At 40.8% G+C, this 21,709-nt stretch overlaps 1 protein-coding gene across 1 annotated transcript in view; it reads right to left on the bottom strand.

Moving 5' to 3' along the window:
• Window positions 1-279: 279 nt before the first annotated feature.
• Window positions 280-21,709, bottom strand: part of LOC306832747 (kinesin heavy chain-like) — a 24,203-nt gene continuing 2,773 nt past the window's right edge. Inside the window, exons 5-18 of the mRNA XM_079357667.1 lie at window positions 21,674-21,709; window positions 21,346-21,552; window positions 18,336-18,482; window positions 12,807-12,995; window positions 10,988-11,105; window positions 10,731-10,807; window positions 10,468-10,577; window positions 9,701-9,802; window positions 4,775-4,835; window positions 4,559-4,630; window positions 4,009-4,113; window positions 3,715-3,931; window positions 2,529-2,730; window positions 280-427 (exon numbers count right to left, since the gene is read on the bottom strand). The exon at window positions 21,674-21,709 is cut by the window's right edge and continues 33 nt beyond it. Coding sequence (XP_079213793.1) covers window positions 2,534-2,730; window positions 3,715-3,931; window positions 4,009-4,113; window positions 4,559-4,630; window positions 4,775-4,835; window positions 9,701-9,802; window positions 10,468-10,577; window positions 10,731-10,807; window positions 10,988-11,105; window positions 12,807-12,995; window positions 18,336-18,482; window positions 21,346-21,552; window positions 21,674-21,709 — 1,638 coding nt within the window. The 3' untranslated portion in view covers window positions 280-427; window positions 2,529-2,533. The remainder of the gene's footprint in view (window positions 428-2,528; window positions 2,731-3,714; window positions 3,932-4,008; window positions 4,114-4,558; window positions 4,631-4,774; window positions 4,836-9,700; window positions 9,803-10,467; window positions 10,578-10,730; window positions 10,808-10,987; window positions 11,106-12,806; window positions 12,996-18,335; window positions 18,483-21,345; window positions 21,553-21,673) is intronic.

Below are 21,709 nucleotides of genomic sequence, written 5' to 3' on the forward strand. Positions count from 1 at the left end.
GACCCATTGTTGAATAGTTGTTAAGGTGGAATGGTTAAGGTGACCCATTGTTGAATAGTTGTTAAGGTGGAATGGTTAAGGTGACCCATTGTTGAATAGTTGTTAAGGTGGAATGGTTAAGGTGACCCATTGTTGAATAGCTGTTAAGGTGGAATGGTTAAGGTGACCCATTGTTGAATAGTTGTTAAGGTGGAATGGTTAAGGTGACCCATTGTTGAATAGCTGTTAAGGTGGAATGGTTAAGGTGACCCATTGTTGAATAGTTGTTAAGGTGGAATGGTTAAGGTGACCCATTGTTGAATAGTTGTTAAGGTGGAACGGTTTTTAAGGTTTCCAGTGGCAGTATTGAGGAGTCTCGTGTCAGGAAAGGCAGAAAGGTGATATTCCAACATCCAGAGATGGAAACTGAAGCCAAGTTGTCAGCAAACTGTGAAAACAGAATGAGATGAAACGGAATTATGTTTCATATTTAATGACGCTAACCTGATTAATGAAACATTTACTGACATAAGGCAAGGCAAATGTATTTATATAGCGCTGTTCAGACACGAGGCAATTCACACAGTGCTTTACAGACAAAAACAGAAATACCTTCAAACAGAGCTTAAGGAAAGAATACAGCAGAAATATAAAAACAAAAACAAAAGAAAGCTCATACATCATTAAAAGACAGAAGAATATGAAAATAGTCGATAAAGGAGGGGGGAGAGTCGGTTCTCCTTCATGTTTTGGTGTTTGCTCCTTTGTTTGGCTTCATCTTGGAGGTGAAAAGTTTCACTCCTGACTTGTTTAGGGAAAGGCCGTCTCCTTTGAAAAAATGTCTTCGGTCCCAGACAAAGTTAAAATTGTCAATAAAATAGAGCGAGTGGACCTCACATTCAGTTGAAAGCCATCTGTTGATTGCCAACAGTCTAAGTCTAAGAAACAATAATGTCTAAACCTTTATAATTAAACACTGAAGATATGAAAGAAACTTTCCCAAAACCAGAAATCAATGTTTCTAAACCTCATTGGTCTTTAAAAATTGTAAATGTTGTTGAAAACAGTAATGTGACAGTTTCTGTATCTGCTATGGTTGATGTGTTTTTAGACATGGTTATTTTGGTTACTGCTACAGCTGCTGAATTATAGCAAAATATATACAAAAATGGCAGGTCTGTCCCCAACCATAATACCATAACACCTTATATTTACAAGAACATCTCAAAGTGCTACAAATTCAATAAAAACCATAAAACAATAGCCAGAGTCAAACTATTAAAATCAGGCAGAGTTAAGAACCTGAGCATAAAACAAGTTCTAAAAGCATCGGCATGTGTTTGGACTGAGAGTGGACAGCGCTGCCCTCATTTAGATCCTGTAGTCCTTGAACACCATCTTTATGTGTCGTTTCAATGAGAAGAATAAAAGTACAAAGACCAGCGTCAAAAAAAAACATTTTTCTTTGATATTGTTGGGAAATTGAACCGTGTAAAAAAGCCTTCTATCATTTGTCTGTTCTGAAGCGTTCATGCATCGTATTCCTTAAAGAAGCCATTTATCAGTTTATTATCACACACTGTGCTGCCATCGACATTCAGAACTGCAGCTGAGATTCTGCTCTTTTTTTACTGAATTTCCCTCGGGATCAATAAAGTATCTATCTATCTATCTATCTATCTATCTATCTATCTATCTATCTATCTATCTATCTATCCATCTATCTATCTATCTATCTATCTATCTATCTATCTATCCATCTATCTATCTATCTATCTATCTATCTATCTATCTATCTATCTATCCATCTATCTATCTATCTATCTATCTATCTATCTATCTATCTATCTATCTATCTATCTATCTATCTATCTATCCATCTATCCATCTATCTATCTATCTATCTATCTATCTATCTATCTATCTATCTATCTATCTATCTATCCATCTATCCATCTATCTATCTATCTATCCATCTATCTATCCATCTATCTATCTATCTATCTATCTATCTATCTATCTATCTATCCATCTATCCATCTATCTATCTATCTATCTATCCATCTATCTATCTATCTAGTAGCTATGCTTGACACTTCCATAGTTTGTCACCGTGCTCAGAAAACCTCGTTTTAGTATACCTCATGTTTTTTCTTTAGTAAGGTGATAATTTATAGCTGATCTGAGAGCAGATTTTTTTCCCACAAAATAGGAGTTGGTAAACGAATGTAAGCTTTTTCCTTAACTGACAGTTTAACGTCTAAAGACCGTTGGTTCTATAAGTTTTGGCGCCTCTTAGTGGCAGAAAATGATATGATCAAACTTCTTGCTTATGCTTTGCAGGTCTCCCATAAAAGTGAGAAATCATCTGTTAATTGTAAATGAATTGAAGAAAAAGTCTTAAACTCAGAGAAAAAGTTTTATCTTGAAGATGAATTGTATCGCCACTGTTGAGATTGATATGATGAAACTTGAAGTTTTATATCCATACCCACAGTAGCATGATCAGAATCCACGTGGTTTTTAATGTTGCTGTGTTTGTGACTCACCTGTTTTACTTAAAGCTGCTCTGATGAAGCTGCGGTTGCTGTTTCTGCTGCGGTTGCTGCGGTTGCTGCGGTTGCTGCGGTTGCTGCCGGTGGGAATGATGACGTGGACTGGACATGGCCCCACCTCCACGGATGGGGGTCCTGATGGATGCACAGGAGGGCTGGAGCTGGTGATGTTGATGCCCTGCTCTGATTGGCTTGGCTGGGAAAGATTAGATCATGTGATCAGCTGAAGCAGTTTCAGAAAGAAACTGTAATAAGTTGATAAAATATTTGAAAACACAAACTAATCTGGTGCTAGACCTCCAGTCCTAAACCCTGATCACCAAAAAGGACAAATAAATTAGGGTTCAGCCAAAACAATGTTCATGTCCTTATCATTTATTAATATTTTACATACACAGGGGCCAACAGGGGCCAACAGGGGCCAGCAGGGGCCAGCAGGGGCCAACAGGGGCCAACATGGGCCAGCAGGGGCCAACAGAGGCCAACATGGGCCAGCAGGGGCCAACAGGGGCCAACAGGGGCCAGCCAACATGGGCCAGCAGGGGCCAACAGGGGCCAACAGGGGCCAGCAGGGGCCAACAGGGGCCAGCCAACATGGGCCAGCAGGGGCCAACAGGGGCCAACAGAGGCCAACAGGGGCCAGCAGGGGCCAACAGAGGCCAACATGGGCCAGCAGGGGCCAACATGGGCCAGCAGGGGCCAACAGGGGCCAACATGGGCCAGCAGGGGCCAACAGAGGCCAACATGGGCCAGCAGGGGCCAACAGGGGCCAACAGGGGCCAGCAGGGGCCAGCAGGGGCCAACAGGGGCCAGCAGGGGCCAGCAGGGGCCAACAGGGGCCAACAGGGGCCAGCAGGGGCCAACAGGGGCCAGCAGGGGCCAGTACCTTTTAGAGCTGAACACTGACGCTGCCTCGAATCATCCTCTAATAACCGACGCTGTCAGTTCTGATGCAACAGGAATCACTTGGTTTTCAGTCCAATAAATTGTAGATTGTGCCTATCTGACAAAATAACTGGGCCCAGCCGGCTCCAGCCTGGCCCCTTCAGTAAAAGTGGTCCAGAACCACCACTGGACACACTTAATTAACCCCTGAGGGGAAATTCTACAGACCAGGATCCTTTTTAGTTGTGTCATTGTGTTGGGTTATTTTAAAGTTTGAGAAGTTGTGATTCCTCACCTATCTGAGCTGAGTGTCCTCTTCGAGAGACGCTCTTTGAGCGGACAGCCTCTTTGATTCGATCTACTTCCTGTTGGTAGCGTTTGCGGTCCCTTACACCAGACTGTTTGGCATCTCTTAGGGCTGCTTCCAGAGCTTTCACCCGCTCTGCTGTCGCACGCAGACGTTTCTCCAGTTTGGGCAACTCACAGCGAAGATCAGCGTTGTCTCGCACGAGCTGCAGATCACAAGGGGTCAAACTTACTGAAAACACAAAGACATGTATTGTGGGACTTTGTTTACAGGTAGACTCACCTGTTTGTGGACCTTGCTAAGTTGCTCCAGGTTGTTTTCTAAGAAGATGATTCTCTGCCTCTGAGCCAGACTGCCACCAGCCTCATCACAGTCGTTCTCTGAGCTCTGAAGAAAAACAAACATTTCAAAGATCCTCTGAAGTTCATCAAACATCTCACTCTCAGACAGAAACAAAGCTCTTCTGACTGGATGAAATGGTAAAAGCAAAAGTGATCAAATCAAAACGTAAAAAATCTGTGTAAACTTCTAAATCTGTCGCATGGGTAAATTGTTTTGTTATTATTGCTGGTTGTGTTGATGATGGTAGGAACACTTTATATAGTGAACATTAACTTGCTAAGGGTTAGGGATGTTAACATATAGATATTGAATGCCTGAATTTCCTTTTCTGTTTTCTGGTCTTTGTTTTCATTGGACGACCAGCTTTTCAGTCTGTAGGAGATGTTCATATCTATTTATTTACATTACTAGAAGTTCAGGCTGAACCAGATGAAGATAAACTCAAACTTATCTATGGAGCACATTCAGTCCTGAATGATAGTTTTCATACATTTTTTACTCTCGTCCCGATGTCCTCGATGAAGACTTTACGAAGGTCGTTCAGCGTCTGGAGCTCTTTGGCCTGTTGGAGAAAAACAACACAAACTCAACCAATCTTAGACCTGCTGGGGGTAAAAAAAAATCATGTCAAAAATATCTACCAATCGTTTTGCTGAAATAGATTTGGAACAAAAATCTATATTGAAAATAATATCAATTTTCATACCACTGTCTCCTCCAGACCCTTCAGGTCTTCTTTAGCCTGTTCTCTCTTCTCGTTCAGGAACCTAAATCAGGAGAGAGAAACAGTGTTTGGATCCAAATATTTCATTTAATACTCATTTCAACACCATCCAATGAAACACCGTCTTATTAAACACCATCCAATGAAACACCGTCTTATTAAACACCATCCAATGAAACGCCGTCTTATTAAACACCATCCAGTGAAACGGCGTCTTATTAAACACCATCCAATGAAACGCCGTCTTATTAAACACCATCCAATGAAACACCGTCTTATTAAACACCATCCAATGAAACACCGTCTTATTAAACACCATCCAGTGAAACGGCGTCTTATTAAACACCATCCAATGAAACACCGTCTTATTAAACACCATCCAGTGAAACACCGTCTTATTAAACACCATCCAGTGAAACGGCGTCTTATTAAACACCATCCAATGAAACGCCGTCTTATTAAACACCATCCAGTGAAACACCGTCTTATTAAACACCATCCAGTGAAACACCGTCTTATTAAACACCATCCAGTGAAACGCCGTCTTATTAAACACCATCCAATGAAACGCCGTCTTATTAAACACCATCCAGTGAAACGGCGTCTTATTAAACACCATCCAATGAAACACCGTCTTATTAAACACCATCCAGTGAAACACCGTCTTATTAAACACCATCCAGTGAAACGGCGTCTTATTAAACACCATCCAATGAAACGCCGTCTTATTAAACACCATCCAGTGAAACACCGTCTTATTAAACACCATCCAGTGAAACACCGTCTTATTAAACACCATCCAGTGAAACGGCGTCTTATTAAACACCATCCAATGAAACACCGTCTTATTAAACACCATCCAATGAAACGCCGTCTTATTAAACACCATCCAGTGAAACACCGTCTTATTAAACACCATCCAATGAAACGCCGTCTTATTAAACACCATCCAATGAAACACCGTCTTATTAAACACCATCCAATGAAACACCGTCTTATTAAACACCATCCAATGAAACGCCGTCTTATTAAACACCATCCAATGAAACGCCGTCTTATTAAACACCATCCAATGAAACGCCGTCTTATTAAACACCATCCAGTGAAACGCCGTCTTATTAAACACCATCCAATGAAACACCGTCTTATTAAACACCATCCAATGAAACGCCGTCTTATTAAACACCATCCAATGAAACACCGTCTTATTAAACACCATCCAATGAAACGCCGTCTTATTAAACACCATCCAATGAAACGCCGTCTTATTAAACACCATCCAATGAAACGCCGTCTTATTAAACACCATCCAATGAAACGCAGTCTTATTAAACACCATCCAATGAAACGCAGTCTTATTAAACACCATCCAATGAAACGCAGTCTTAATAAACACCATCCAATGAAACGCCGTCTTATTAAACACCATCCAATGAAACGCCGTCTTATTAAACACCATCCAATGAAACACCGTCTTATTAAACACCATCCAATGAAACGCCGTCTTATTAAACACCATCCAATGAAACACCGTCTTATTAAACACCATCCAGTGAAACGCCGTCTTATTAAACACCATCCAATGAAACGCCGTCTTATTAAACACCATCCAATGAAACGCCGTCTTATTAACCACCATCCAATGAAACACCGTCTTATTAAACACCATCCAGTGAAACACCGTCTTATTAAACACCATCCAGTGAAACACCGTCTTATTAAACACCATCCAGTGAAACGCCGTCTTATTAAACACCATCCAATGAAACGCCGTCTTATTAAACACCATCCAATGAAACACCGTCTTATTAACCACCATCCAATGAAACACCGTCTTATTAAACACCATCCAGTGAAACACCGTCTTATTAACCACCATCCAATGAAACGCCGTCTTATTAAACACCATCCAATGAAACGCAGTCTTATTAAACACCATCCAATGAAACGCAGTCTTATTAAACACCATCCAATGAAACGCAGTCTTAATAAACACCATCCAATGAAACGCCGTCTTATTAAACACCATCCAATGAAACGCCGTCTTATTAAACACCATCCAATGAAACACCGTCTTATTAAACACCATCCAATGAAACGCCGTCTTATTAAACACCATCCAATGAAACACCGTCTTATTAACCACCATCCAATGAAACGCCGTCTTATTAAACACCATCCAGTGAAACGCCGTCTTATTAAACACCATCCAATGAAACGCCGTCTTATTAAACACCATCCAGTGAAACGCAGTCTTATTAAACACCATCCAATGAAACACCGTCTTATTAAACACCATCCAATGAAACGCCGTCTTATTAAACACCATCCAGTGAAACGCAGTCTTATTAAACACCATCCAATGAAACACCGTCTTATTAAACACCATCCAATGAAACACCGTCTTATTAAACACCATCCAATGAAACGCCGTCTTATTAAACACCATCCAGTGAAACGCAGTCTTATTAAACACCATCCAATGAAACACCGTCTTATTAAACACCATCCAATGAAACGCCGTCTTATTAACCACCATCCAATGAAACGCCGTCTTATTAAACACCATCCAATGAAACGCCGTCTACACCATCCAGTGAAACGCCGTCTTATTAAACACCATCCAATGAAACACCGTCTTATTAAACACCATCCAGTGAAACACCGTCTTATTAAACACCATCCAATGAAACACCGTCTTATTAAACACCATCCAGTGAAACGCCGTCTTATTAAACACCATCCAGTGAAACGCCGTCTTATTAAACACCATCCAATGAAACACCGTCTTATTAAACACCATCCAATGAAACACCCTCTTATTAAACACCATCCAATGAAACACCGTCTTATTAAACACCATCCAATGAAACACCGTCTTATTAAACACCATCCAATGAAACGCCGTCTCATTAAACACCATCCAATGAAACGCCGTCTACACCATCCAGTGAAACGCCGTCTCATTAAACACCATCCAATGAAACACCGTCTTATTAAACACCATCCAATGAAACGCCGTCTCATTAAACACCATCCAATGAAACGCCGTCTACACCATCCAATGAAACGCCGTCTCATTAAACACCATCCAATGAAACACCGTCTTATTAAACACCATCCAATGAAACACCGTCTTATTAAACACCATCCAATGAAACACCGTCTTATTAAACACCATCCAGTGAAACACCGTCTTATTAAACACCATCCAATGAAACACCGTCTTATTAAACACCATCCAATGAAACGCCGTCTTATTAAACACCATCCAATGAAACGCCGTCTTATTAAACACCATCCAATGAAACACCGTCTTATTAAACACCATCCAATGAAACGCAGTCTTATTAAACACCATCCAGTGAAACGCCGTCTTATTAAACACCATCCAATGAAACGCCGTCTTATTAAACACCATCCAATGAAACGCCGTCTTATTAAACACCATCCAATGAAACACCGTCTTATTAAACACCATCCAATGAAACACCGTCTTATTAAACACCATCCAATGAAACGCCGTCTTATTAAACACCATCCAGTGAAACACCGTCTTATTAAACACCATCCAATGAAACGCCGTCTTATTAAACACCATCCAATGAAACGCAGTCTTATTAAACACCATCCAGTGAAACGCCGTCTTATTAAACACCATCCAATGAAACGCCGTCTTATTAAACACCATCCAATGAAACGCCGTCTTATTAAACACCATCCAATGAAACGCAGTCTTATTAAACACCATCCAGTGAAACGCCGTCTTATTAAACACCATCCAATGAAACGCCGTCTTATTAAACACCATCCAATGAAACGCCGTCTTATTAAACACCATCCAATGAAACACCGTCTTATTAAACACCATCCAATGAAACGCCGTCTTATTAAACACCATCCAATGAAACGCCGTCTTATTAAACACCATCCAATGAAACACCGTCTTATTAAACACCATCCAATGAAACGCAGTCTTATTAAACACCATCCAGTGAAACGCCGTCTTATTAAACACCATCCAATGAAACACCGTCTTATTAAACACCATCCAATGAAACGCCGTCTCATTAAACACCATCCAATGAAACACCGTCTTATTAAACACCATCCAATGAAACACCGTCTTATTAAACACCATCCAGTGAAACACCGTCTTATTAAACACCATCCAATGAAACACCGTCTTATTAAACACCATCCAATGAAACGCCGTCTTATTAAACACCATCCAATGAAACGCAGTCTTATTAAACACCATCCAGTGAAACACCGTCTTATTAAACACCATCCAATGAAACGCCGTCTTATTAAACACCATCCAATGAAACGCAGTCTTATTAACCACCATCCAATGAAACACCGTCTTATTAAACACCATCCAATGAAACACCGTCTTATTAAACACCATCCAATGAAACACCGTCTTATTAAACACCATCCAGTGAAACGCCGTCTTATTAAACACCATCCAATGAAACGCCGTCTTATTAAACACCATCCAATGAAACACCGTCTTATTAAACACCATCCAATGAAACGCAGTCTTATTAAACACCATCCAGTGAAACGCCGTCTTATTAAACACCATCCAATGAAACGCCGTCTTATTAAACACCATCCAATGAAACACCGTCTTATTAAACACCATCCAATGAAACACCGTCTTATTAAACACCATCCAGTGAAACACCGTCTTATTAAACACCATCCAATGAAACACCGTCTTATTAAACACCATCCAGTGAAACACCGTCTTATTAAACACCATCCAATGAAACACCGTCTTATTAAACACCATCCAGTGAACCAAAGAAAGAGTAGCCGTTCATCGTGACAAACAGGGTTATATCCTTTATTATATGTTCAATATTCGGATGTCAGCTGGGCACAAAAGGAAAAACTTACAGGAGTTTCTGGAGTTTCTGCTCTTTGTTCTGATCTTCAACTTTCAGTTTGTCAACGTCGGACTGAAGCTTCCTGTTCTCCAGCTGCAGAGCCCGACTCAAGCTAAAAAATGAAACCTTGGTTAATCAATATGTTTATTAATTCATTCATTTAATCATTAACCCCCCCCTCCCCCCCCCCACACACACACACATTAACATCAAATTGGTTGGGGGGATTATAACTGTATACTAAATTCAGGATGGACCCATTTCGTGTTGAAAGGGGACCTCAAACTAGAAAATCAGTTCCAGTCCAGGTAATGATGGATGTACTGGGCTTGATCGTCACCCAAGAGACAGAGACTTTACATTTAGATCCCAGCTATTCCAGATTAGATATGTTTCTTGTCTCAAAGGCCGACATATACAGAGTAACAAACTGTGAGATAGAACCCATAACTTTGTCGGATCATGGTCCAATTAAGATGAGAATAAAGCTTGGTCAACAAAAACAGGATGAGGCCGGGTTGCTATGTTCTCCCATAACGGTGCAGGAAAGAATACATAGTAAGTCCAAATTTATGTCGGGTATTTAACTATGCACTGGATGAAACTGGATCATCCCCAAAATCCTGGTCAGAGGCGATCATCATGGTCATACACAAGGACGGAAAGGACCCCACTCATTGTATGGGACATTGGCCTATAAGTTTGCTCAGAAATGAGTTAACTCAGATCAAACAGGGTTTATCACAATCAATCAGCATGAAGGATCCAATGACTCACTCTTTCAGGTTGTCAACGTCTCTTTGCTTCTGTTCAATCTCGTCTCTGAGGCGCCTCAGCTGTTTGTGATGAACTTCTCTGTGGTTCTCCATCTGTTCCTCCAGGGTTTTCTACAACAACCAATCAACCAATAAATCAATCAATCAACCAACCAACCAATGTCAGTCAGTCAAATGATCATGTGATCAGGTGCTGATCAGGTCATCAGTGTTCAGGTTGAGAGATTTCCTTCAAAAGCTTTCAAACTGCGATGAAACTTTTACCTTCATCTCCACGGCGTCTTTCAGTCTGCTCATGTGCTCCTTCTCTTTGTCCATCACTGTATGCTCGTGCATCTGACCTGAACATGGACAGACACACACAGACACACACACACACACACACACACACACAGGGCCGAAGCTGCTTTTACAGAGTAAAATTAAACTGTTGTCGTCTCTTTACTGCTTAACAGTGTTCTTATACAAAAACCTCCAGCCACTCACAGAGCAGTGTTTTCTGAAATCTAATCACGTCTGACCTTGGGCATTAAGCTTTGCGACCTCCTCTATCAGAGCGTCCTGACTTTCTTCCAGCTTCCTCTTCTTCTGCTCCACCTTCTGCAGGTCCTCCGTCAGCGACATCACTTTTGCCTGAAGCTGAGAGAACAAACACAGAATGTTATTTATGAATAAACTTATATATAACAACTAACACTGATGTAGTGTATAATAAGAATTATTCTTAACAACATGATAAAGATTATTTATAAATGATGTTATATAGTGGAGCAGAAAATGGAAGAATCGTTCACTTTGTGATAGAAGCGGGACATTTGATACATATACTCTTCAAACTCCACTATTTTCTAAAATAACGCTGGCCACACAAAATTCCAACATGGCGGCCTCACTTTTTTTTCTTTTTTTTGACTCACACTCTTGTTGTTGTTGTTTTTTATTTTTAGCTGTGTGCACTTTAAGGTGAAGCCAAGTCATCTCATTGTACAATTTGTATAATGACAATAAAGGCTTTCTATTCTTCTATTCAAACTTCAAGATGTCCGTCCAAAAAATGTGTTTTTTCCTTAACAATTCAAAATCAACTGGTTTTAAGCCCCATGAATGTATTGAAGTTAAATATAAAGTTGGGTCTTGTGGATGTTTAATAAAGCCTTGTTTAGATTAGCTGATATTGAGTTACACAGCGATGATGTCACCAGTGTGCCCTGGTTGTGTGTTGATATCCATTGTATTGCATCTGCAAGCTTGTATCAACATCTAAATTCTGTACTGCAACGGCCCCATAGACCAAAAGTATGTGCACACCAAAAGTTTATGTTTCATAAGATATGATTACTTGAAGTCAATGGCAGCCATCTTGGACACCATCTTGGTTTTATTTGATGTCACAACTCGACTGAAAATAACATTTTCATATAACCATATTCACTTAACAACGATCAATGCGCCCTAATCTGCACAAGTATCTATATGCTATATCTCAAGAACTGTAATAGCTTCAGATATGTACTGGGTACCAAAACACCCGCAAGACCCAACTTTATATTCAACTTCAACACATGGGGCTTAAAACCAATGCATTTCAAGGTATTAATGAAAAAACACAGTTTTTCTCTTTAAATGAAATGACCCCGCCCCCCTGAGTTTTCCAGGTAGACATCACCCCTCTGTAGAGAGAATAAAGTGGCATACCTGTGCAAAAGTTTAGCTCTAGTCTGGAAGTGGACTCCATCGGTGCAGATACCAGGGGAAGTTTTCTTTTTTTTTTTTTGTGATGTGACAAACTGTTAAAATTTGAAACTGAGCACTTTTCTCTGTGTGGTAAGACTTATGCAGACCACAAACAAAAGACTGCATGGATTTATTTCAAACTCTGTGGAGCAATAGACTATCAGGTTACCCAAATAAATGTTCAAAAACACTGTAGGGGTGTGTTTAGATTCTTATCTCCTTTCACTCTCCTTTTTTCCGGAACTTTAGAAGCGTTTAATTGGCGGCCATGATAAAAGCGGTTTGAGTTCTCTAATACTTAAGGAAAGGTGGCTCAATGTTTCCTTTATAACGTCCTTTAGGAAACACTGGACCATTCTTAATGAAAGGATAGGAAAAGATGCAGACCCACATTTTCTCACAGCCGCAACATTTAAAGCAACTCACCGACTGTTCGCGAAAACTATCGATGTGTTGGAGGAGAAATGTGGAGACAATCTGCATTTAGTTTATTTAATAATTTCTGCCTTCATATTTATTTTATTTCTTTTTATTTAGTGTGAAGAAGGTGAACTTTGACACATTCTTGTTTCATGTTTGTGGAGATGATTTGCTGTAACTCATCACCTGTGAGACAAGCAGCTGACAGGTGTTGAGCTCCTTCTCGTTGGCGTCCCTCTTACTCATGTGCTCCGTTAGGTTGACCTCCAGCTGTTTGCTGCGGCTGACCAAAGATTTCACCTCCGACTTCATCTTACTGACATAGAGACGGGCTGTGGTGAACTCTTCCTCCAAGACTCCACTCGTCTCCGTCATCTGCAGAGAGAGAGACTGTCAGGAATCACACCACAGTGCTGTACAACAGCTCACCTGTTGTTAACACTGTACAACAGCTCACCTGTTAACACTGTACTACAGCTCACCTGTTGTTAACACTGTACCACAGCTCACCTGTTGTTAACACTGTACTACAGCTCACCTGTTGTTAACACTGTACCACAGCTCACCTGTTGTTAACACTGTACTACAGCTCACCTGTTGTTAACACTGTACAACAGCTCACCTGTTGTTAACACTGTACTACAGCTCACCTGTTGTTAACACTGTACCACAGCTCACCTGTTGTTAACACTGTACAACAGCTCACCTGTTGTTAACACTGTACAACAGCTCACCTGTTGTTAACACTGTACAACAGCTCACCTGTTGTTAACACTGTACTACAGCTCACCTGTTGTTAACACTGTACAACAGCTCACCTGTTGTTAACACTGTACAACAGCTCACCTGTTAACACTGTACCACAGCTCACCTGTTAACACTGTACTACAGCTCACCTGTTGTTAACACTGTTCTACAGCTCACCTGTTGTTAACACTGTACCACAGCTCACCTGTTGTTAACACTGTACCACAGCTCACCTGTTGTTAACACTGTACCACAGCTCACCTGTTAACACTGTACTACAGCTCACCTGTTGTTAACACTGTTCTACAGCTCACCTGTTAACACTGTACTACAGCTCACCTGTTGTTAACACTGTTCTACAGCTCACCTGTTAACACTGTACCACAGCTCACCTGTTGTTAACACTGTACTACAGCTCACTTGTTGTTAACACTGTACCACAGCTCACCTGTTGTTAACACTGTACTAGAGCTCACCTGTTGTTAACACTGTACCACAGCTCACCTGTTAACACTGTACTACAGCTCACCTGTTGTTAACACTGTTCTACAGCTCACCTGTTAACACTGTACCACAGCTCACCTGTTGTTAACACTGTACTACAGCTCACCTGTTAACACTGTACCACAGCTCACCTGTTGTTAACACTGTTCTACAGCTCACCTGTTAACACTGTACTACAGCTCACCTGTTGTTAACACTGTACTAGAGCTCACCTGTTGTTAACACTGTACTACAGCTCACCTGTTAACACTGTACCACAGCTCACCTGTTGTTAACACTGTTCTACAGCTCACCTGTTAACACTGTACTACAGCTCACCTGTTGTTAACACTGTACTAGAGCTCACCTGTTGTTAACACTGTTCTACAGCTCACCTGTTGTTAACACTGTACCACAGCTCACCTGTTGTTAACACTGTTCTACAGCTCACCTGTTGTTAAAACTGTACCACAGCTCACCTGTTAACACTGTACAACAGCTCACCTGTTAACACTGTACTACAGCTCACCTGTTGTTAACACTGTACTACAGCTCACCTGTTAACACTGTACTACAGCTCACCTGTTGTTAACACTGTACTACAGCTCACCTGTTGTTAACACTGTACAACAGCTCACCTGTTGTTAACACTGTACCACAGCTCACCTGTTGTTAACACTGTACCACAGCTCACCTGTTGTTAACACTGTACTACAGCTCACCTGTTGTTAACACTGTACAACAGCTCACCTGTTAACACTGTACTACAGCTCACCTGTTAACACTGTACTACAGCTCACCTGTTGTTAACACTGTACTACAGCTCACCTGTTGTTAACACTGTACTACAGCTCACCTGTTGTTAACACTGTACTACAGCTCACCTGTTGTTAACACTGTACTACAGCTCACCTGTTAACACTGTACTACAGCTCACCTGTTGTTAACACTGTACCACAGCTCACCTGTTGTTAACACTGTACTACAGCTCACCTGTTGTTAACACTGTACCACAGCTCACCTGTTGTTAACACTGTACTAGAGCTCACCTGTTGTTAACACTGTACTACAGCTCACCTGTTGTTAACACTGTACTAGAGCTCACCTGTTGTTAACACTGTACTAGAGCTCAACTGTTGTTAACACTGTACTACAGCTCACCTGTTGTTAACACTGTTCTACAGCTCACCTGTTGTTAACACTGTACTACAGCTCACCTGTTGTTAACACTGTTCTACAGCTCACCTGTTAACACTGTACCACAGCTCACCTGTTAACACTGTACTACAGCTCACCTGTTGTTAACACTGTACAACAGCTCACCTGTTGTTAACACTGTACTACAGCTCACCTGTTGTTAACACTGTACTACAGCTCACCTGTTGTTAACACTGTACTACAGCTCACCTGTTGTTAACACTGTTCCACAGCTCACCTGTTGTTAACACTGTACCACAGCTCACCTGTTGTTAACACTGTACCACAGCTCACCTGTTGTTAACACTGTACCACAGCTCACCTGTTGTTAACACTGTACCACAGCTCACCTGTTAACACTGTACCACAGCTCACCTGTTGTTAACACTGTACCACAGCTCACCTGTTGTTAACACTGTACCACAGCTCACCTGTTGTTAACACTGTACCACAGCTCACCTGTTAACACTGTACTAGAGCTCACCTGTTAACACTGTACTAGAGCTCACCTGTTGTTAACACTGTACTAGAGCTCACCTGTTAACACTGTACTACAGCTCACCTGTTGTTAACACTGTACTACAGCTCACCTGTTGTTAACACTGTACTACAGCTCACCTGTTAACACTGTACTACAGCTCACCTGTTGTTAACACTGTACAACAGCTCACCTGTTGTTAACACTGTACTACAGCTCACCTGTTAACACTGTACTACAGCTCACCTGTTGTTAACACTGTACTACAGCTCACCTGTTGTTAACACTGTACCACAGCTCACCTGTTGTTAACACTGTACTACAGCTCACCTGTTGTTAACACTGTACTACAGCTCACCTGTTAACACTGTACTACAGCTCACCTGTTAACACTGTACTACAGCTCACCTGTTGTTAACACTGTTCTACAGCTCACCTGTTAACACTGTACCACAGCTCACCTGTTAACACTGTACCACAGCTCACCTGTTGTTAACACTGTACTACAGCTCACCTGTTAACACTGTACTACAGCTCACATGTTGTTAACACTGTACCACAGCTCACCTGTTGTTAACACTGTACTACAGCTCACCTGTTGTTAACACTGTACAACAGCTCACCTGTTGTTAACACTGTACTACAGCTCACCTGTTGTTAACACTGTACTACAGCTCACCTGTTAACACTGTACCACAGCTCACCTGTTAACACTGTACTACAGCTCACCTGTTGTTAACACTGTACTACAGCTCACCTGTTGTTAACACTGTACCACAGCTCACCTGTTGTTAACACTGTACTAGAGCTCACCTGTTGTTAACACTGTTCTACAGCTCACCTGTTGTTAACACTGTACTACAGCTCACCTGTTGTTAACACTGTACCACAGCTCACCTGTTGTTAACACTGTACTACAGCTCACCTGTTGTTAACACTGTACCACAGCTCACCTGTTGTTAACACTGTACCACAGCTCACCTGTTAACACTGTTCTACAGCTCACCTGTTAACACTGTACTACAGCTCACCTGTTAACACTGTACCACAGCTCACCTGTTAACACTGTACTACAGCTCACCTGTTGTTAACACTGTACTACAGCTCACCTGTTGTTAACACTGTACTACAGCTCACCTGTTGTTAACACTGTACCACAGCTCACCTGTTGTTAACACTATACTAGAGCTCACCTGTTGTTAACACTGTACTACAGCTCACCTGTTGTTAACACTGTACCACAGCTCACCTGTTGTTAACACTGTACCACAGCTCACCTGTTGTTAACACTGTACTACAGCTCACCTGTTGTTAACACTGTACAACAGCTCACCTGTTGTTAACACTGTACTACAGCTCACCTGTTGTTAACACTGTACCACAGCTCACCTGTTGTTAACACTGTACCACAGCTCACCTGTTGTTAACACTGTACCACAGCTCACCTGTTGTTAACACTGTACTACAGCTCACCTGTTGTTAACACTGTACAACAGCTCACCTGTTGTTAACACTGTACTACAGCTCACCTGTTGTTAACACTGTACTACAGCTCACCTGTTGTTAACACTGTACAACAGCTCACCTGTTGTTAACACTGTACCACAGCTCACCTGTTGTTAACACTGTACTACAGCTCACCTGTTGTTAACACTGTACAACAGCTCACCTGTTGTTAACACTGTACTACAGCTCACCTGTTGTTAACACTGTACCACAGCTCACCTGTTGTTAACACTGTACCACAGCTCACCTGTTGTTAACACTGTACCACAGCTCACCTGTTGTTAACACTGTACTAGAGCTCACCTGTTAACACTGTACTACAGCTCACCTGTTGTTAACACTGTACTACAGCTCACCTGTTGTTAACACTGTACTACAGCTCACCTGTTAACACTGTACTATAGCTCACCTGTTGTTAACACTGTACTACAGCTCACCTGTTGTTAACACTGTACTACAGCTCACCTGTTGTTAACACTGTACTACAGCTCACCTGTTGTAAGTGAGGAACTGTCATGATGATCATTTTTGTCTCTTAATACTGTGACCTGTTCTGCTCACTTTATTATTGCTGCTCTTCATTACATGTCCACACTGCTGCACTTTTACATATTATCATTGATTGCACAGCTCAGGACAGCTGTCTAATTTCTCATTTACATCATCTCTGTTTTGGGACATTTATATCTTACCTGCAGTAAAGGATGTTGACATTCAGTTAGCCATGACCGACAAAATGTATGTATTTCATTTCTCTCATTTTACAAGTAATATAATGTTAATTCATGGATGTATATACTTCTTCTTATTCTAACTTTTTCATTTTTAGTTCTTATTTACTTTGTATTCAATATTATACTGTTTTATTTGCTAATTGTGTGTTTAATAACCTGCTGCTGTAATGCCACAATTTCCCAGTTTGGGATCAATAAAGTAAACGTATGTATCTGTCTATTTATTCATCATCTCGACCCAAGTCTCCAGTAGACCTAGCTGTTAGTTTGAGCACTCAAAGAGAGCAGCTATTGTTTGGCTCCAACCCTCGGTTGCTTTCCCACAAATCATTAAACTCTACTTTCTCTCTTCCATGTTTCCTACTCTATCTATTGGGCCAATAAATATAAATGCAAAAAGGCAACAAAAAACACATCACAACCTCCCATGATTCCTAATCAGAGGAGCTTCAGGAAACCTGCTGACCCACAGCTCACAAACAGATTTAACAGATTTAATTTAGAATCTCAAATAAGAGAAAGTGAAAAGTGCTGATGAATGTTGGAAAGGAGGGGAACATTTCATCTTACTGCTTTGAGGTCTGTGGTTCCAAGAACACTGCCAATGTCAGTGAGGTCTCTGAGCAGCAGACTGAGGATCTCTGCAGACCTCCTCCTACGATGGGAGCTAACCTCCTGCAAGGATGAAAACTCGCGCTGAACTGCCTCCAGACCAGCCTGCAAACACAAGACCACATACATTTAAAACATACAGAACATATCAAAGACTTTGCAAAGCAAATGTTTTGACCACCCTTAAACACTACCAACCTCTCCTCTTACCATCCTTAAACTCTACCATCCTATTGTCCTACCATCCTTAAACTCTACCATCCTATAATCCTACCATCCTTAAACTCTACCATCCTATAATCCTACCATCCTTAAACTCTACCATCCTATAATCCTACCATCCTTAAACTCTACCATCCTATAATCCTACCATCCTTAAACACTACCATCCTATAATCCTACCATCCTTAAACTCTACCATCCTATAATCCTACCATCCTTAAACACTACCATCCTATAATCCTACCATCCTTAAACTCTACCATCCTATAATCCTACCATCCTTAAACTCTACCATCCTATAATCCTACCATCCTTAAACACTATCATCCTATAATCCTACCATCCTATAATCCAACCATCCTTAAACTCTACCATCCTATAATCCTACCATCCTTAAACTCTACCATCCTATAATCCTACCATCCTTAAACACTATCATCCTATAATCCTACCATCCTTAAACTCTACCATCCTATTGTCCTACCATCCTTAAACTCTACCATCCTATAATCCTACCATCCTTAAACTCTACCATCCTATTGTCCTACCATCCTTAAACTCTACCATCCTATAATCCTACCATCCTTAAACTCTACCATCCTATTGTCCTACCATCCTTAAACTCTACCATCCTATAATCCTACCATCCTTAAACTCTACCATCCTATTGTCCTACCATCCTTAAACTCTACCATCCTATAATCCTACCATCCTTAAACTCTACCATCCTATTGTCCTACCATCCTTAAACTCTACCATCCTATAATCCTACCATCCTTAAACTCTACCATCCTATAATCCTACCATCCTTAAACTCTACCATCCTATAATCCTACCATCCTTAAACTCTACCATCCTATTGTCCTACCATCCTTAAACTCTACCATCCTATAATCCTACCATCCTTAAACACTATCATCCTATAATCCTACCATCCTATAATCCAACCATCCTTAAACTCTACCATCCTATAATCCAACCATCCTTAAACTCTACCATCCTATAATCCTACCATCCTTAAACTCTACCATCCTATAATCCTACCATCCTTAAACTCTACCATCCTATAATCCTACCATCCTTAAACTCTACCATCCTATTGTCCTACCATCCTTAAACTCTACCATCCTATAATCCTACCATCCTTAAACTCTACCATCCTATTGTCCTACCATCCTTAAACTCTACCATCCTATAATCCTACCATCCTTAAACTCTACCATCCTATTGTCCTACCATCCTTAAACTCTACCATCCTATAATCCTACCATCCTTAAACTCTACCATCCTATAATCCTACCATCCTTAAACACTATCATCCTATAATCCTACCATCCTATAATCCAACCATCCTTAAACTCTACCATCCTATAATCCTACCATCCTTAAACTCTACCATCCTATAATCCTACCATCCTTAAACACTACCATCCTATAATCCTACCATCCTTAAACTCTACCATCCTATAATCCTACCATCCTTAAACACTATCATCCTATAATCCTACCATCCTATAATCCAACCATCCTTAAACTCTACCATCCTATAATCCTACCATCCTTAAACTCTACCATCCTATAATCCTACCATCCTTAAACTCTACCATCCTATAATCCTACCATCCTTAAACACTACCATCCTATAATCCTACCATCCTTAAACTCTACCATCCTATTGTCCTACCATCCTTAAACTCTACCATCCTATAATCCTACCATCCTTAAACTCTACCATCCTATTGTCCTACCATCCTTAAACACTATCATCCTATAATCCTACCATCCTTAAACTCTACCATCCTATAATCCTACCACCCTTAAACTCTACCATCCTATTGTCCTACCATCCTTAAACTCTACCATCCTATTGTCCTACCATCCTTAAACTCTACCATCCTATAATCCTACCATCCTTAAACACTATCATCCTATAATCCTACCATCCTATAATCCAACCATCCTTAAACTCTACCATCCTATAATCCTACCATCCTTAAACTCTACCATCCTATAATCCTACCATCCTTAAACTCTACCATCCTATTGTCCTACCATCCTTAAACTCTACCATCCTATTGTCCTACCATCCTTAAACTCTACCATCCTATTGTCCTACCATCCTTAAACTCTACCATCCTATTGTCCTACCATCCTTAAACTCTACCATCCTATTGTCCTACCATCCTTAAACTCTACCATCCTGATGGCAAATCCTAACCCTGCACCTTATAACTAAATTCTTGTAGTTAACAGTCCCAACGTAACAAAAACATCTCACACAGTCAAAATATATTGGATATGGATGAAACTCAAAATTTCCAAAATTTTGTGAAAAATTACAGACATTACAGACATTTTCCTTAACAGGGCAAGGATTGAACCATAACTTCTTGTGCTGATGGAATTGCCTTAAATGGTTAAGGTTAGGTTAGATTGTAGGTTAGAAATAGGAATTATCATTACTCAAAATTGTTTGTTATTGATGTCTCTATCTATCTATCTATCTATCTATCTATCTATCTATCTATCTATCTATCTATCTATCTATCTATCTATCTATCTATCTATCTATCTATCTATCTATCTATCTATCTATCTATCTATCTATCTATCTAAGCCCTACCATTTTATTGTTTTAACATCTTATTGTCCTACCTTCCTCCATCCCTAATATTCCCTGGCCTTTCATCAGTTTTTGAAATTATCATCCTACTTCCTTGTTGTTTGATTCTATCCTTGGACTCACAGTTTTGGTTGCAAGCTCTTCATTCAGCTGTTTGTTGATGCAGTTCTTGCTTTCCACTTCCTGGCTCTTGTGGTCATAGTTAACAGCTAGCTCCTCCAGTGCCTGCAGTACTTCCTTCACCTCCTCTTTGGCCGAGTCACTGTCCCTCTGCAGACGCGTCAGCTCCTCCTGCAGGCGCTCGTAGTCCTGATGACTTGACAACAGTAGCTGGATTCAGGAAGAAAGAGGAGAAGGGATAATGTTTACTCTGCTCAGTGAACTGTAGAAATATCAATCATCTGTCATAAATTATAGACTTCAGGAGGTTCGAGGTTTTTATGAGACTTACCTCGTCCTGATCGATCAGCTGCTGTTTGAGTTTCTC

Source organism: Symphodus melops (genome assembly GCF_947650265.1).
Source record: "Symphodus melops genome assembly, chromosome: 12".
In the NCBI taxonomy this organism is placed as follows: Eukaryota; Metazoa; Chordata; class Actinopteri; order Labriformes; family Labridae; genus Symphodus; species Symphodus melops.